This window comes from Rhinopithecus roxellana, chromosome 9 (genome assembly GCF_007565055.1).
Source record: "Rhinopithecus roxellana isolate Shanxi Qingling chromosome 9, ASM756505v1, whole genome shotgun sequence".
NCBI classification, from domain to species: domain Eukaryota; kingdom Metazoa; phylum Chordata; class Mammalia; order Primates; family Cercopithecidae; genus Rhinopithecus; species Rhinopithecus roxellana.
The window spans coordinates 85033604-85052322 of record NC_044557.1 but is presented as its reverse complement, the minus strand read 5'-3'; the positions used below and the strand labels follow the sequence as shown (position 1 = coordinate 85052322).

Below are 18719 nucleotides of genomic sequence, written 5' to 3'. Positions count from 1 at the left end.
ACCCAGGTGCAGTGGCGCGATCACACCTCACTGCAACATCTGCCTCCTGCACTCTAGCGATCCTCCCGTCAGCCTCCTGATTAGCTGGACTACAGGTGCACACCACTTTGCCCAGCCAATTTCTGTCTATATATTTTTTTGTAGAGATGGAGTTTTGCCATGTTGCTCAGGCTGGTCTTGAACTCCTGAGCTTGAGCAATCGGCCGGATTTGGCCTCCAAAGTGCTGGGTTACCGGTGTGAGCCACCACAGCTGGCCTAAAGCAATGATTTTTAAAAAGAAGACACTTTTTTTTCTCCTTTCAAATGAGCTGGTTTAATTGATGGTGATACAGAATTGAGGGTAGAAGACCAAAGAGCGCCCTCTGGCAGGCTTCTGGGCGGCTTTACCTTTACAGTCACAGCTCAGGTGGGAATGACAGTGAGACGCCACTAGAGATGTCACGTGACGTGCCACTGTCAGATTTTTAAAGTTTATTCTTGAATGTGCAATAGGCTCCAGGGCAACGCTAACTCTAGGTGAAGATGGCAAAAGCTGTCCTGGCAGGGATGCAGGTGTTGAAACAGGAGTGGAGTCCAGGCCGCCACCGCCCAGGCACAGGGAGCACGTGCTTTCCGCCAGGGGTCTTAGTTCCAGCTGTGGCTGGGCCTCCCTGCGGCCTGTGCTTTCGGCCCCTTGAGGTTCTGGTCCGTTTTGCTTTCTGCTGGAAGCCTCATCATCCCTGTCCCTCTCCTGGGCCTGCTTCTTGGGCTGTCTCGGAGGCTTCTTGCCATCTTCATGGCCGGACGCGGTGCCTACGGCCCGTTTCCCAGACCCAGCCACAGGAAATGGACAGAAGACACTTTTGAGAGATTGCAGATGTAAGTTGCAGATGGGGAAGGGTCTTTAAAATGGCTGCTGCTAAAATCATTGTGTTTAATATAGTCAGATTCACCAGTCTTTTGCTTTATGGTATTTTTATATGTAATTTATGAATACAGCACCATGGAGTCAGTTAGGGGCTCATATCTAGAACACCAGGACAGCTGGCTGGGCGTGCCTGTGGTCCCAGTAAGGCGGGAGGGTGGCCGGAGCCCCGGAGTCGGAGCCTGCGGTTTGCTGTGATCGCACCTATGAACACTCCTGCATTCCAGCCTGGGCAACATGGCAAGACCTCGTCTATTAAAAAAATAAATAGGCCGGGCGCGGTGGCTCAAGCCTGTAATCCCAGCACTTTGGGAGGCCGAGGCGGGCGGATCACGAGGTCAGGAGATTGAGACCATCCTGGCTAACATAGTGAAACCCCGTCTCTACTAAAAAAAAAATACAAAAACTAGCCAGGCGAAGTGGCGGGCGCCTGTAGTCCCAGCTACTCCAGAGGCTGAGGCAGGAGAATGGTGTAAACCCGGGAGGCAGAGCTTGCAGTGAGCTGAGATCCGGCCACTGCACTCCAGCCTGGGTGACAGAGCGAGACTCCGTCTCAAAAAAATAAATAAATAAATAAAAATAAAATAAAAAAATAAATAAATAAAGTAAAAATAAAAATAACAGTTACAAACTAGGGGAATGAGACACAGACAATTCCCACAGGAGGGCATGGGGATGGCTAGTTAAAGCCATCAGGCTCATTAGCAATTAGAGAAATGCACTTAAAGCACAATTTAAAAGCCAAAAGCTCCACACCCTTAGAATGGCCAAAATTAAAAAGATGGACACCACCAAGTGTTGGGAAGGATGTGGAGCCCACGGCACGCGAGGGTGAGGGGGTCGCCATGGCCCCTGCCGCCATCTCTCCAGCTGCCTGCCCTCCCTGCCTCCCTCCCTCTGTGCCCACCTGCTCCTCTTCCGGTTCCCTCTGCCTGGCTGTTTTCTCTAGTGAATGATCACTCAGCCGGCAGCTCCTGGCTTAGCAAAGCTCGCGGGCATTCGGCTCTGCATCCGCCTGTGGCTCTGTGCCTGTCTGTGTGGCCCCCTCACCACCCAGCTGCCCCCTCTGATTCTGAGCTCCCAGAGGGCAGGGCAGCCTCTGCCTAGGCACATCTTTGTATGTCCAGCACCTAACATGGGCCTGGCGCTTAGGCGGGTCCAAGAGACACCTGAGTAATGGCACCAGTCACCTGCTGCTACAGCAAAAGCATTCCCTCCTAACAGTTTTGGGCTGCTCTCTCTTCTTTAGGGCATCTTGACCCAGCCGAAAAAGTTGCAGACGCTCACCCCAAGTTATGGTGTGCTCTGAGCGATGGCAAGGTGACCGTGTTCGATGCTTCTTCCTGGACCATCCACCAGCACTCCTTTAAAGTGGGCACTGCAAAAGTGGTGAGTACATGAAGTGTCAGGAAAGAAGCCTCTGGATTCATGTGATTTCTGAAACCTAAGTGTGTTCATCCATATTCGACAGGAGGATACAAACTATTCCACAGCATCACTCAGTTTCTGTAAACAGGGGGTCTTAACTTTTACCTAGAGTTTTTAAATTAAATGTAAGCTTGTTCCAACCTTCTACTTACATGTCCTTATTGAAGGAGAAGATAATGGCTTTGACTTTCTCATCTAAAAATAGATTTCAGGCCCCCATCTAAAAACAGATTGCGGCCGGGCACGGTGGCTCACGCCTGTAATCCCAGCACTTTGGAAGGCCGAGACGGGCGGATCATGAGGTCAGGAGATCAAGACCATCCTGGCTAACACGGTGAAACCCTGTCTCTACTAAAAAATACAAAAAAACTAGTCGGGCGAGGTGGCGGGCGCCTATAGTCCCAGCTACTCGGGAGGCTGAGGCAGGAGAATGGCGTGAACCCGGGAGGCGGAGCTTGCAGTGAGCCGAAATCGGGCTGCTACACTCCGGCTTGGGTGACAGAGCAAGACTCCATCTCAAAAAAAAAAAAAAAAAAAAAAGTAGATTGCAGGGGCTCACACCTGTAATCTCAGCACTTTGGGAGGCTGAGGTGGGTGGATTGCCTTGAGCCCAGGAGTTTGAGACCAGCCTGGGCAACAGAGTGAGACCCCATCTCTACAAAAATCAGCCGAGCATGGTGGAGCGTGCCTGTGGTCCCAGTTACTTGGGAAATGAGGCAGAAGGATTGCTTGAGCCCAGGAGGTCGAGGCTGCAGTGAGCCAGGATTGCACCACTACACTCTAGCCTGGGTGACAGAGCCATACCCTGTCTCAAACAAACAATAATAATAAAATAGATGTCAGTTCTGTGAAGTGGAGCCATTGTGGTCTCTGCCTGCTTATTAGGGGCCTCACTTGACCCTTTGGGAACAATTTCCTTTTTTTTTCTTTTTTGAGACAAGATCTTGCTCTGTTGCTCAGGCTGGAGTGCAGTGGTTCAATCACGGCTCGCTGCAGCCTCGACCTTCTGGGCTCAAGTGATCCTCCCACCTCAGTCTCCTGAGTAGCTGGGACTACAGGTGCCCGCCACCATGCCTGGCTAATTTTGTATTTTTTGTAGAGATGAGGTTTTGCCATGTTGCCCAGGCTGGGAACGATGTCTTCCATCCCGTACAGTAGCACTAAGGTTCCCATGGACCAGGGCCTTAAAATGAACCTACAGAGTTTCCTGGGAGCCCTGGTGTTTCCTGGTGGCACAGTGGTTACTGGGTCTCTTTTGGACCAAAAGAGGAGACAACTGCCTCTGCAGTGACTTGAGTGTCATCCACCTGTCCCCATGTGCCAGGGACGAGGGTCCAGCAAAACTCAGTGCCACTTGTCACACATTGGGTCTTTCATTTAGAGCACGCTTGTCCAACCTGTGGCCTGCAGGCTGCACGTGGCCCAGGAAGGCTTTGAATGAGGCCCAACACAAATTCGCAAATGTTCTTAAAACATGATGAGTTTTTTTGGCAATCTTTTTCCTTTTAGCTCATCAGCGATCGTTAATGTGAGTGTATTTTATGTGTGGCCCAAGACAATTCTTCTTGGCTCAGGGAAGCTAAAAGATTGCATACCCCTGATTTAAAGCAAGTTTGAATTGTTTCTGATCATTTTAAAACAAGTACAACCGTTAATACATTTTTAGTAATGTGTCCTTGGCAGTGCCATGGTGTCGCCTCCTCCATGACCGTGGTATCCTGAGTGTGGAAGCTGGGATTCCTGCCCTGCTCATCCCTCCAGGCCTCCAGCGGCTCCTCCTGCCTCCAGACTATCATTTCTTGGGGATTTTCCCTGTTTGCTTGTCAGAGCTGCGAGCTGCCCCTCCCTGCAGATCTGTGTGCGTTTCCCTGTCGCCCGAGAGGCCGCCGAGTAGCTCCCTGTGCTCTGCGGCCCCACACTCCCCCGCACCGTGGGCTGCACGCCCTTTGTCCATGTTTCTTCTGTTCTTGCTCACGGATTTGCAGATGATTTTCACATTTAAATTGCATTTTATACTTTGCAAAATATTTTTGCATCTACACTGTCCTCCTATCCGGTGGGTTCACCCTCCGAGCAGCCACTGCATCATGGGATCTGCCGAGAAACTCTCATGCCTTATTCCTTGAGCATGATAGGATTTATTTTTTTTCCATGTTTAATGTGAAAAGAACACTCCAATGGAGTATTTATCTAAGTATATATTAGGCATTGGTTGGTATCTTTTTTTTTTTTTTTTTGACAGGGTCTCACTCTCATTGCCCATGGTTGGAGTGTAGTGGTGCAGTCACTGCCCACTGCAGCCCGGACCTCCTGGCTTAAGCGATCCCCCTGCCTCAGCCTCCCGAGTAGCTGGGGTTGTAGGTGCGCACCACCACAGCCGGCTAATTTTTGTATTTTGAGTAGAGGTGGGTGTCACCATGCTGCTCAGGCTGGTCTCAAACTCCTGGGCTCAAGCAATCCTCCCGCCTCAGACCCCCAAAGTGCTGGGATTACAGATGTGAGCCACTACACTCGGCCGTGGTATCAATTTTGATGGCTGTGTTCCCTTGTCTAAAAATAATGTGGCAATCCATGGTACAGTATGTGCTTGCAAAACTGCTATAAAACAAACACTGTGAATTCAAATACATACCACCAAGAGGGTGGGACCACTCTGAGATACCTGAATAGCAAACTTTACATGTTAGCAAGGTAATAAGAGATTGCTAAGTCATTTCCTCCCATATTCAAATCATGAGTCTCAGATGATAAATAAGATCCATGATACAGTAAAAATATTGACAAAAGTCTAGTAATGCTTTAGACGAAACAAAAAAAAAAAAAAGGAAAAATTAGGGAAATTATTTTTCTAAATTTAATTTTTTTCAGCTCATTCTTAGTTATAAGCACGTCAAACCTGGGCGCAGTGGCTCGCGCCTATCATCCCAGCACTTTGCGGGGCTGAAGCAGGAAGATTGCTTGAATCCAGGAGTTCGAGACCAGCCTGGGCACCATGGGGAAACACCATCTCTACTAAAAATGCCAAACATTAGCCAGGCGTGGTGGCGCATGACTGTAGTCCCGGCTACTCGGGGGGCTGAAGCGGGAGAATCGCTTGAGCCCGGGAGGCTGAGGCTGCAGTGAGCCATGATCATGCCACTGCACTCCAGCTTGGGTGACAGAGTGAGATCCTGTTTCAAAACATAAAAATTGAAATTAAAATTTAAAAAATTCTGATTTCAAAAAGTCTAAAAGCAATCATTGTGTTGACTTTGCTTAGCCAGAAACCCTGAGCACACCCTCTAGACACTGGGAGCACTGCCAGTTCTGCTCGTTCATATATAATCGATCTCATCATTTAGAGATTCTGTATCTGCAAATTCGACTGCCTGCTAATATTTACTTGTAACTCCCAAAACAGATACTCGTGGTATTTTCTTGGCGATCCACAGACATGCATGTGCACAAAGTGGGGAGAAACTTGAGTCGCCTGATGGGTATTTTCTGGGCCAATGGGTGTCCTTTCCTTGGCCTGATTGGTGCCACGGTTTTCACATGTTTTGCTTTTTGTTGGTGATTTTGCCATTTAAGATAGCCTCAAGCATCAAGCTCCCTAAGCACGAGGAGGTGTTGATGTGTCTTGCAGAGAAAATGCATGCGTGAGATGAGCTTGGTTCAGGCCGCAGTGACAGTGCTGGCAGCCGTGGGTTCCGTGTTAATGAATCAACCATACATAGTCAATGAGGTGTCTGTAAACAGAGCACGCAGAGAACAAGGTTATGCACTGATGGGTGGATGAGAACGTCAGGGCCAGAGGCTCCCAGGACCCTGAGCCGGCGTGTCCCCTAGGAGCAGTGGCTCCATATCAGCTAATTCAGCATTTGCAGTAAATGTATAGAATATGACTTCACCAGTATCGAGACTGATTTCTCACATTCCCGTGGCCTCCCGTTAGAACTGCATTGTGATGGCCGACCAGAACCAGGTGTGGGTTGGCTCGGAAGACTCCGTCATCTACATCATCAACGTCCACAGCATGTCCTGCAACAAGCAGCTCACAGACCACTGCTCCGGTGTCACGGATTTGATTGTGCAGGATGGACAGAGGGCACCCAGGTGCAGGTGGGCTCTGCTGGGGAGAACGGATTATTTGGCTCATGGGTGGGCAGAGGGTACAGCGGGTAGGGTTCCCAAGGTTCATGCCCACAGGGGCCAGGTGGGGCATACAGAGTGAAGTGGATCTGGAACGAGGAAAGCTGGGTGGTGTCCTCGGTCCGCTTCTGCTCACGGGTGCGGAGAACCCATGAGACCAATGGGGGCCAAGCGTGGTGATGAAGGCTCCACACCTGGCCTTCCTGCTGAGCTTGCTGTGGGCATGGTGGCCTGGGGCAGCCCCGAGAGGGCACAGCCTCCCAGAGGAGCGCCAGCCACGGTGTCAGAAGCCTGGACTCGCCTGGGAATCGCCTGAGTGCTCAGTGTTGGCCTTAGGCTGCCCGTTTGCTGCCGTGTCCCACAGTGGGAGCAGCAGTGGACACAGTGGGCATCTAGGGAGATGGGAGGAGGAGGTGGGGTCTCCTCAAGCAGAGGCCCGTGGTGGGGAAGGTGCTCAAGGCTGCCCACTTGGTCCAGGCAGCCCCAGCCCTGAGGGAGGGGCTCCACTCCCCACTCCTTTTTCCCCTGACTCAGTGTCAGGGGTGCCTGTGTCAGGCCCTGTTGGGGTGGGAAGGCAGGTGCTAGCCTGGAAACAAAGCTGGCTCAGGAGGTGCGAGGGTGGCGCGGGGTGCAGGCTCGAGCCCAGCCCCACCCCACAGCCACCTGCACCTGCAGCCAGCCCATGTCACCTGAGAGCTCTGAGGAGCGTGCTGGCTCCCTGGTCCCTTGTGACGAGGTTCCATTTCAGTTCATGGTCACGTCGTGGTTCTATGACCAACACCTCACTGAGCCTGCAGCCTGCGGTAGTGGGAGAGGTGGATGTCCCGAGAAACCCGCCTTTTTCTGCCGAGTCAGTTACATTTGAGCCATGCCTGGCTGTGGCCGCATTCACAGTATGTTTGCATGTTATTATCATATTTGCAGGTTATCCATGTTGAGCGCATTTTCTCTCATGGCGACTTGGTTCTTCCCTGGGTTAAAACTTGCGCATGTTTTCAAGGGCCTGAGTTAAAGGTGTGTGGGTGTGTGTTTTGTGCCCCCAGCAAGGTGTACTCGTGCAGCATGGATGGCACGGTGCTGGCGTGGAATGTGAGCACACTGCAGGTGACCAGCAGCTTCCAGCTGTCGAGTGGTGGCCTCACGTCCATCAGACTGCACGGCGGCCACCTGTGGTGCTGTAAGTCCGGCCCCTGCCCTCAGAGCGGGCAGCCTACCTCCCTGCTCTGGGAAAAGGATGCTGAACGAGAGCAGAAAGCCTCCTTCCTTTGCTTCACGCCTTTCCAGTCTTTATTTTAAACTTGGGCTCCCTTTCTGTGGCCGCAGAAACCTTTACTCCACCTGCACTGCTGCTCCTGCGGGTTCCCCAGGCCTCCCTCAGCTTTTCCACCCGGCGGCTGACGGGACGCCTGCCTTGCCTGGATGCACCACTGCTCTCCTGCCCCTCACCTTGGCTTTCGCTGTGCCCTGCTCTGGGGTTGAAGCTGGCCCAGGTGTCCCCCGGAGTAATGGCTGCTCCTTTTGGGAGGCCTCTGTGTGCGTCACGTCTCCACACCTGGGGGCAGCTGGCAAGCCCGTGCCCTGTTACCCTCGGCCGCTTGGCACAGAGCTGCAGCCTGGGACTCTCCGTGGACCCAGACTGGGCATTTTGCCAGGGGGTGACGGGAGGAGCAGGTGCTTTGCCTGGCGGCTGTGTCTGCATTTCTGGACACCCCAGAGCACGGAAGTTGCCTGCACTTTGAGGTCTTCCTCGGCCTGTGCCAGGTTACATGAGTGACGGCTGGAAATACATTTTCTTCTTTGTAATGGAAGCATGTTTCACATATAGTAAAGCCTGCCAAAAAATGCTCAGTTTGTTGTGTTTTGACAAGCATCTAAACTACATAACCATGAAACAAATCAAGATATGCAGCGTTTCCATCACAGCTGAAAGCATCTGTGCCCCTTTCCAGGCCATGCTCCCATTCCGGGGATACAAGTGCTCTTAGTTCTGTCACTCTGAATTTGATTTTTACAGAACTTTCCATAAATGGACTCTACAGTATGCCTTCTTCTGTATCTGGCTTTATTCAGTCAGCAGAATGTTTACAGTATTCATCGCTGACGTTCTGAGTATCAATATCAATAGCTCGTTCCTTCTTGCAGGGTAATATTCCATTGTGGGCGTATGGGACAGCTTGCTCATCCTTCCCCTGCCCCAAGTGGGCACTGGGTTAACTCTGCTTAACTGTTTGAAAAACTGTCAGACTGTTTTCTGAAGTGGCGGCGTCAGCTTCCACCCCACCAGCAGTCTCAGGCTTCGTTTCTTCACATCCTCACCCAAACTGGTTCTCACCTGTTTTTACTGACACCATCCTGGCAGGAGTGAAGTGGTGTCTTGTGGTTTGGATTTGTGGCTCCCTCACGGCTGATAGTGCTGAGCACTCTGTCATGTGCCCGGTGCCCACCGATGCCTCCTCTGGAACAGTGCCCGTGCAGGCCCCTGCCCACCGTTCCGCTCACTTTCAGGGCCAGTGGCGACGTGGTTGGGTGCCAGCCAGCAATTGTCCTTCTTCACCTCATCTGTTGTTTGTTTTGTTCTTCCTTTCTTGCCCTCTTTTGTATTGAATATTTTTATGTTCAATTTAATCTTCTTATTGTTTTTAAGCATTATATTTTTGTTTTATTTTTCAGTGGTTGCTCTAAGAATTGCAATATGCAACCTTAACCCGTCACCTTCCTCCTTAACTAACCATGCTACTGCTTCACGGATAGGGTAAGAAGTTTACAACAGTATCAACTGTGGTAATCCCAATAATATATTCTTTACAATTTTTTGCTTAAGCAGTCAATGATCTTTCAAGAAAATTAAGAAAAACTAAGAAATTGCCCATATATTTACCTTTTCTGGTGAGCCTCATTTCTTCTTAAAGACCCAGGTTTCTATCTTGCATTTTTTCCCGGTAGACCTCACCTGTGCGCACCTCAGGCGCCATGTGGCACATGGCGATCCCCCTGTCACCACGCTGGAAAGAGCAGTGGGCCCGGCTCCGGTGCTGGCCTCTTATGTTGCCAGTGGCGCTGCCTAGCCCCATCCTAGCGCCTTCCTTCCTCAGGCACGGGTAACAGCATCATGGCCATGACAACGAATGGATTCCTCTGTCAAGAATTGAAGATTGAGGAGATTGAGGAGAACTTCAAAGACATCAGTACCTCCTTCCTGGCCTTCCAGCTCCTTCCCGAGGTATCCCAGCAGGGCCTGTGGGCCTACCATGCACGTGGCCTGGGGCCCACAGCCCACACCGTGCCCTGTGTTTCAGCAGGAGCAGCTGTGGGCGGCCTGTGCAGGACGCAGCGAGGTTTACATCTGGAGCCTGAAGGACCTGGCCCAGCCCCTGCAGAGGGTGCCCCTCAAGGACTGCTCTGAGATCATCTGCATGATCCGGGTGAAGAAGCAGGTAGGGTGGAGGGCCTGCCACCCCCTGCATCCCCTCCAGGTCTCACTTGCCCTGACTGCGTCCCCATGCTCCCGAGAGCCAGCCGCATGCCCTCGTGCCCTCCTGCCTTAGCCTCTTAGGCCCCCCTCCTAACAGGCACGTGCAGGGTTGGCGCCAGCGGGCCCACAGGTCACCATGTGCTAGTTTCATGGTGTGGTCCAAGCACTCCACAGTGCATTCCCCCAAACTGGATGGCTTCAAATGACAGAATTTAATTTTCTCACAGTTCTCGATGCTGGAGGTCCAAAACCAAGGTGTCATCAGAGCTGCTTCCCTCGGGGGTTCGGGGGGAGCGTGCACTCCAGGCCCTTCTCTCCGCCACCCGCTCGTGTGGCCGCCATCCTTGGCGTGCCCTGACTATGGACGTGGCACTCTAATCTGTGCCTGCGCCACACGGCGCTCTCTCTCCGTGTGTGTGTCTCTTATGGGGATGCTGGTCATACTGGATTAACCACATCTGAACTATCTGCAGACTCTGTTTCCAAAGAAGCTCACATTCTGAGGTTCAGGGAGGACATGGATTTGGGGGGACACTGTTCAACCCATTAGAGTCTGCCCTCTGGCCCCCGAAATCCACATCTGTCCCACATGCAAAACACACCCCCTCCGTCACTGCATCCCCCGAAGTCCTAGCCCATTCCAGCATCGGTTCTGAGCCCCAGATCTCCAAGTGAAGCCAGTGCCCTCCGATGTGGGTGAGCTGTGGGCGGGTCCCACCTGGGGCAGAACTAACCTCTTCCACTGTGAACCCGCGCAGCTAGAAACAGGCTGTCTCTTCCCAAAATACAAGGCTGGGCCAGGCAGAGGCTAGACATTCTCATCTGCAAAGGGAGAAATTGGAAGGAAAGCTGGACTTCCAGGCCCCGAGCAAGTCTGAGACATGGTGGGGCGGGGGCGGGAGAGGGGAATTCATTTAGCATTTTCCCCCATAACTTAATCGGGATATAATTGGCAAATAAAATTATACATATCTAAGGTATACAAGGTGATATTTCGATATACATTGTGAAATAATCACAAGGTAATTACCGTATCTGTCACCTCACACAGGTGACTGTTTTTTGTTTGGTGAGAACACTTAAGATGCAGCCCCAGCACCTTTCCAGCACGCAATGCAGTCTTGTTCCCTAGAGGCCCCTTGGCCATTAAGTTCTAAGCCTGAGAAAGGTCCTCTGCACCTGCCAGGTGGCCCTGACCCTCAGGCGGCAGAGGCCCTCTCCAGGAAGGCCGTAGATTTGGAGGCACACGCGTCAATTCCGGGCAAAGCCCTGGCATGCCCGGGAGGGGCTTCTTTCCCCGCTGACCACTCCTGTTTCTCCCTGGCAGGTCTGGGTGGGCAGCCGAGGGCTGTGGCAGGGAACACCCAGGGGGAAAATCTACGTGATTGATGCTGAGACGAAGACCGTGGAGAAGGAGCTGGTGGCGCACATGGACACCGTGAGGACACTGTGCTCGGCCGAGGACAGATATGTGCTGAGTGGGTCGGGCAGGGAGGAGGGGAAGATCGCCATTTGGAAAGGGGAATAAACATGGCTGAGCCTGCCGAGTGGAACCTGCCCTATGTGTGGGGACGGGCTGCCCCCTAGAGCCCGCCAGGAGCAGAAGCCTGGAGGAGTGGCGGGACAGGGCAGCCCAGGCTCAGTGTGGAGCCCGCTTACCGTGTGGCCAGCTGCAAGACCCATGGCCATGCACCTGCTCTCAGGCCTTCGGGCACCCTGGTTACACTGCACCAGGGGCGTTTCCTGTGGGGGTGTGTCTCAGGCGGGCAGCTGCGTCTTGTTTGTGATAACCTCTGCTGGGAGGTTACTTTGTGTGTTGCCTAGAAAGTTCTGGAATCCACAACCAGGGGCTGGCACTGAAGCCAGCAGCTTGGCCGAGTCACAGGTGACCCGTGGCTCTCACGTCTCTGGTTTTACCTTTCCTTAACTTCATTCATTCACTCACCCAGTCCTTATGAGTCACCGAGGAACACCGGGCTGGGCACATGACAGTGAGCCGGGGAGAACATGTGCTGGGCAGGCCTGGGTTCCATGTTGATTCTGTGTGATGCAAATAGAATCCCGGCCAGTGTTGACTGAAATGGAAAGGGCACTCTGATGCCTTCGATGTTTTCCCCTGTGCTTCGGAGAGATTCCATTAGGAGTGATTTGTCATGGAAAGGCCCCAAATGAGCCGGAATTCATTCAACAGACTGTGATGCCGTCCCTGCCTCTGCTTTAGAAACCTGAATTAAATTGGGGCAAAAAGTATTTCTCTTGACCCAGAAATATTTTAATAGAATTTAAGTTCTCCTGCCGTATTTCAAACAACAGAAAAGAAAGCTTGCTTTAGGGTGCTGGCACTGCTCACAACGCCAACCAAAAGCTTACCCCAAGTCCCCATCACTGATGCAGAGGTTCTAGAGACAATCACCTGGTAACATTTCTATGATTTGTTCTTGGAAGATGTGTGTACATCAGCTGTATTCAAAGGACAGCCCTTAGCATTGGATGTGACTGTGACATCTGAATTAAAAGTGCGTGAATTTTGTTTACTTCTTGAGGATTGCTTGCACAGATGAAGGGGTGCTTTCTCCGCATGGCCGAGGAGGGCATGGCTGGAGAGTGTGGCAGGGTTGCCTCACTGTCTCTGCTGTCCGCAGCTGTCTGCATGTCTTGGAGCGATACTGTGCCATCCCCCAGAAGGCAAGGCAGAGGCTCACAGACACAGAGCTGGCTTCTGTCGCCTGCGTTGCTGCCGCTGAGCTGCAGTGTGAGCCGAGGCGTGCATAGGACTGGGAGGAGCTCTGCAGTTATCTGCCCTGGAACCTTGGTGGATTCTGAGAGACACAGCCTGGGGTCACGGGCACGGCAGATGCACTGGGGCCAGATGGGAACCTGATCCAGGCCTAGCTGCAGATCTGGCCACAAGCCCTGAATCCCCTGTAAAACGGGGGTGGTTCCTTCTTGCAGGCCCCACATGGAGACCGACAGGGGCACACTGAACACCCAGTCTGTTGCTGAGCTCCCAGGAACATCTCAAAGAATGCTCCATCCTGGCCTGTGTGCTGGGCCCGTGAAAACATGAAGGGAGGAGAAATGAGAAAGTGATGGCTCCTGTTGCGGGTTGAATGGCACCCTCAAAAACATATGTCCATGTCCTGACCCCTGGCACCTGTGAATCTGACCTTACCTAGATAAAGGGTCTTTGCAGATGTAATTAAGGATCTGAAGATGAGCCCCTCCTGGATTCTGGGCGGGCCCTAAATCCAGCGACAAATGTCCTAAGGAGGAGAGGAAAAGACATAAGGAGAGGCCACGTGAAGACAGAGGCAGGGGCAGGAGCGATGCAGCCACAAGCCCAGGAGCCTGGAGCCATGGGGAGCTGGAAGAGACCAGGACGCTTCTTCCCCCGGAGCCTTCAGAGTGGGGGTGGCCCTACCGGCACCTGGATCTCAGACTTCTGGCCTCCAGAACGGTGAGAAAATAAATGTCAGGTGCATGAGCCCCACCACCACGCCTGTTTGCAGTGTTTGTTCTGGCAGCCACAGGAAACTCTCCCAGCTCCTGTGTGTTGCCTGTGTATTGCCCGTGTGCCCCGGTCAGGTGCTGTGCCAGGGGCTTTAGGGGCAGTGTTGTGTATGACCCTCAGGACCCTGTGGCATGGAGAGAATCGCCCCCATTTTACACCCAGGATACTGTGGCCCAAGTACTAAGAACAAAGCAGAGGTTGGGGGCATATACTCCTCCCTCCAAGAAGGCAGGGCTGGCCTTCGAGAGGCCCTCAGAAGCTGCTCTTGCCCTGGCGTGCAGCCTTTCTTTCCTCCAGTGCTCTCACCTTTAACAAGGCACTGGGAGGGGCTGAGGCTGGCGGTCCTGAGATGTGTTAGCAGCAGCCCCTGGCCCATTCAGGGAGGATCCTGGGATGAGGGAGGGGGTAAACTCACCTTACTTTGGTGGTGGAGAAGAGTAAGTCGCACTAGCTCTGCATCTTTCCCTGAGGGCCAAGGGGGCGTATTCTGCGGCTCTAGGTGCTGGGCCAGCAAACCACTGCTACGGTTCTGCTGGGTCTAGTGGTGGGCATCCGGAGCTAGGGGCTGAGGCCTTGTGTGCAGAGGTTGACAGGAGGCTCAAAGGAGATGGAGTAGGACAATGGTGCAGGTAGTGGGGCCTGAGCTTCACTGACATTCCCACAGGGATGGCTACAAAATTAAATATTAAAAAAGAGTTACCAAAAAAGACAGGAAAGCAGTGACAGTGGAACAAAAAGCCAGATGTGTCAAGTAGAAAATAAGTAGCAAGATGGTAGACTTCCACCTAACCATATTGATAATTACATTAAGTGTAAATGGATGCAACACTCCAATTAAAAGGCAGAGGCTGTCAAACTAGATCTAAAAGGAAATCCAACTATAAGTTGTCTACAAGTGACTAACTTGAAACATAAAAACACAAATGAGGTAAGAGTAGAAGGATGAAAAAAGTTTTAGGCTGGATGTGGTGGCTCACACCTATAATCTTACCACTTTGGGAAGCTGAGGCAGGAGGATCACTTGGGCCCAGGAATTCAGGACCAGCCTGGGCAACACAGTGAGACCCCCATCTCTATACAAACTTTAAAAAATTAGCCAGATGTGGTGGTGTGGACCTGTAGGCCCAGCTACTCACGGGGCTGAGGTGGGAGGATCGCTTGAGCCTGGGAGGTCAATGCTGCAGTGAACTGTGATCATGTCACTGCACTCAGCCTGGGTGACAGAGTGAGACCCTGTCTGAAAACAAAGAAAAAGTTTTACTATGCCAACAGTAAGTATTAAAAAGCTGGTATGGTTATATTACTATCAGACAAAACATACTTCATGGTATACTACAAGAAACAAACAGGGAGAGCGTAATAATAATAATGTCAATTCATCAAGAAGATGAATGAACTAATAATAGAGATTTAAGAGTTATGAAGCAAGCACGGTAGAACTATAGGAGAAAATAGACAAAATCCATAATCATAGAGATTTTAACACTCTTCTTTCAGAAATTGATAGAAAAAGTAAATAAAAAATGAGCAAGGATATAGATTTAGCAACACTGTCAACCAGCCTGACCTGACATAGAATACTACAGCCAACAACAGAAGAATATCCATTCTTTTCATGTGCACAGGGAACATTCATCAGGCTGCATCATATGCTGGGATCAAGCTGGATCACATGCTGGGCTATAAAATAAATTTGAAGACTTAAATATTATAGACTATGTTCTCTGACCACACAGAAATGGAATGGGATATCAACAGTGATAATATGCCTAAAAATCCCAAAATTAAAATTTTGTTGGGAAATTAAACAACATACTTCAAAATAACCCATCAGTCAAAGAAGAAACACAAGGAAATTAGAAAATATTTTGAACTGAACGATGGTGGAAACACAGTATATCAGAATGTGTGGGGTGCAGGCCAGGCATGGCGGCGCGCGCCTGTAATCCTAGCACTTTGGGAGACCAAGGCAGGAGGATCCCTTGAGCCCAGGAGTTCGAGACCAGCCTGGGCAACACAGGGAGATGCTCTCTCTTCATTTTTAAAGAAAATTAAAAACCAAAATGTATGAGATGTAGCTAAGGAGAACAATTATAACTTTAAATGCCTCTATTAGCAGAAAGGTTTCAAATCAGCTATCTAAATTTTAATCATAATGTAGAAAATAAATGCATATTAATAAAATAAGTAAAGGAAGGTAATAGTAAAGACCAAAACTCAATGAAAGGGAACACAATCAGCAAAGGCAAAAGTGGGTTCTCTAATTGATAACCCCTATCAAGGCTGATCAAGAAAAACACACCCGCGCACAAATTTCACTCCAATGTCAGGAATGAAATGCGATGCAGATCTTACATACGTCACAAAGATATTATGAACAGCTAGTTTAGATAAAATACGCAAATTTCTTAAAAACAACTTTATGAAACCAACACAAAGAGGAATAAAATCTGAGGAGTCTTACGTCTATAAAGGCAATTGGTTTGTAGTCAAAAATCTCCCAGAAAGACGAGCTCTCTAGGCTCAATCGCTTTCACTAGTTAATTCTAATAAACCCTTAAGTACGGTATAATAGAATTTACAGAAACCCTTTCAGAAGAATAGAAGAGGAGAGAACGCTTCCAAACTCATGTTAGGAGACCAGCATGAACCTATAGTTGACAAAGATCTTAAAGGAAAATACAATTATAGATCAATTTCCATCAGAAATATAGATGCAAAATTCCTTGGGTATCTACCCAGAGGAAAATAAGTCATGATATGAAAAAGTCACTTGCATGTGCATATTTATAGCGGCACAATTCGCAGTTGCAAAAATATGGAACTAGCCCAAATGCCCATCAATCAGCGAGTGGATTATGTGGTGTATTTACATCATGGAATACTACTCAGCCATAAAAAGGAATGAAGTAATGGTATCCACAGCAACCTGGATAGAATTGGAGATCGTTATTCTAAGAATGGAGAACATCATATGTTCTCACTGATATGTGGGAGCTAAGCTATGAGGATGCAAAGGCATGAGAATGATACAATGGACTTTAGGGACTCAGAGGGGAAGGGTGAGACAGGGGCAAGGGATGAAAGATTACACATTGGGTACAGCGTACACTGCTTGGGTGATGGTACACAAAAATCTCAAATCGCCGCCAAGGAACTTATCCATGTAACCAACCACCACCTGTTCCTCAAAAACTTCAATTAACAACAAAAAAAGGGCCGGACACGGTGGCTCACGCCTGTAATCCCAGCACTTTGGGAGGCCGAGGTGGGCAGATCACCTGAGGTTAGGAGTTTGAGACCAGCCTGACCAACATGGAGAAGCCCCATCTCTACTAAAAATACAAAAAAAAATTAGCCGGGCGTGGTGGTGGGTGCCTGTAATCCCAGCTACTCGGGAGGCTGAGGCAGGAGAACTGCTTGAACCTGGGAGGCAGAGGTTGCGGTGAGCTAAGATTGTGCCATTGCACTCCAGCGTGGGCAACAAGAGTGAAACTCTGTCTCAAAACAAAACAAAACAAAACAAAAACCACAGATGCAACATTCTTAAACAAAATATTAGCAGATTGAATCCAGCAATATTTTATTTATTTATTTTTTGGGACGGAGTCTTGCTCTGTCGCCCAGGCTGGAGTGCAGTGGCACGATCTCGGCTCACTGCAAGCTCTGCCTCCCGGGTTCCCGCCATTCTCCTGCCTCAGCCTCCCGAGTAGCTGGGACTACAGGCGCCCGCCACCTCGCCCGGCTTTTTTTTTGTATTTTTAGTAGAGACAGGGTTTCACCGTGGTCTCGATCTCCTGACCTTGTGATCCGCCCACCTCGGCCTCCCAAAGTGCTGGGATTACAGGCGTGAGCCACCGCACCCAGCCAACAATATTTTTAAAGGTTAATGTATCATGACCAAGTGAGGTTGCAAAATGCAAGGTGAATTTAACATTCAAAATTCAACCAATATAACTTAACATATCAGTAGAACAATGGAGAAGAGCCATAACGATCATCTCGATAGACACAGAAAAAGGGAACTTCCTCAAATTGATAAAGGGCATTTAGAAGAAACCCACAACAAGCATCATACTTAATGGTGAAAGACTAATTGCCTTCCCCCTAAGAATGGGAACAAGGCAGGGATACTCACTTTCCCCCTTACTATTAACATTGTACTAGAGATTCTAACCAGGGCAATAGGGGGAAAAAAGGCATAAAGATTGTACTGGTTCAGCAGAACATTGAGGGGAAAAAAAAAGATGATTGTACTGGAAGAGGCAAAGCCGTCTTTATTAGAAGACAGCAAGACCATTTATATAAATCCTAAAGAATCTATTTTAAAAACTAGAATATTTTTCTAGTTTTTTTCTATAAGGTACTGGATACAAGGTCAATATACAATCATTGCATTACTATATTCTAACAGAAAACAACTTGTAAACTTTTAAAATACAGTAGCATAAAAGAACACATTCAGTAGAAATAAATTTAATGAATGATATAAAACACTGAAAACTCAAAAACATTGCTCAGAGAAAATGTTAAAGACCAAAATAAAAGATATACCATTTTCATGGACTGGGAGATTAAATATTTTAAAGATGTTAGTTATGTCCAAATTGACCTGATAGATTCAATTTAATCCCAATCAAAATGCTAACATAATTTTTAAAAAAGAAGTTGAGAATTTGATTATAATATATATGGAAATGCAAAGTAGAATATTTAAGATAACCTTCAAAAAGAAGATCAAGCCAGGTGGGATGGCTCAAGCTAGAGGACTCGTATACCTTTATGCTTTACTAAAAAGCTATAGTAATTAAAATAGGGTAGGATTTGACATAAATATAGATAATTAAACCAATGGAACAAAATGTAAGGTCTAGATGCACAAGCATAAAGTCAGTTGACTGTACAAAACAGAAATTCCAAGACAATTCAGTAATGAAAGTCTGCTCAGCAAATGGTGCTGCAATGACTGGATAAATTTATGGAAAAGGGAAGCAGCTCAACACTTACCTCACTACACATAATTTAACTCAAGGTGGCTCACTGACCTAACTGTAAAGCTAGAAGCTCTAGAAACAAGCATATCTTTGCCACCTTGGTGCAAAGATTTTTCTAGAGAGCACACACAAAAAAAGCTAAACACTAAAGAAAAAATTGATAAATTAGACTTTATCAAAATATTAAGGAAAAAAGAAAATATTTGCAATACTGCATCTGACAAATAATTTTTATCCAAATATATAAAGAGTTTTTACAAATCAATAACAAGATGAAC

The 18719-nt window shown here is 49.1% G+C and overlaps 1 protein-coding gene across 4 annotated transcripts in view; it reads left to right on the top strand.

Annotated features, from left to right (window-relative positions):
• The window catches only part of DENND3 (DENN domain containing 3), a 69171-nt gene extending 57688 nt beyond the window's left edge, over positions 1 to 11483 (top strand). The window contains exons 18-23 of one of the 4 annotated variants that reach the window (XM_010385458.2): positions 2155 to 2294; positions 6268 to 6434; positions 7508 to 7641; positions 9557 to 9684; positions 9761 to 9898; positions 11264 to 11483. In XM_010385458.2, coding sequence (XP_010383760.2) covers positions 2155 to 2294; positions 6268 to 6434; positions 7508 to 7641; positions 9557 to 9684; positions 9761 to 9898; positions 11264 to 11464 — 908 coding nt within the window. In that variant the 3' untranslated portion in view covers positions 11465 to 11483. Of the gene's footprint in view, positions 1 to 2154; positions 2295 to 6267; positions 6435 to 7507; positions 7642 to 9134; positions 9217 to 9407; positions 9685 to 9760; positions 9899 to 11263 lie in introns of those variants that run through there. The other 3 variants (XM_030937616.1, XM_030937617.1, XM_030937618.1) reach the window with 3 other exon arrangements.
• Positions 11484 to 18719: the final 7236 nt, after the last annotated feature.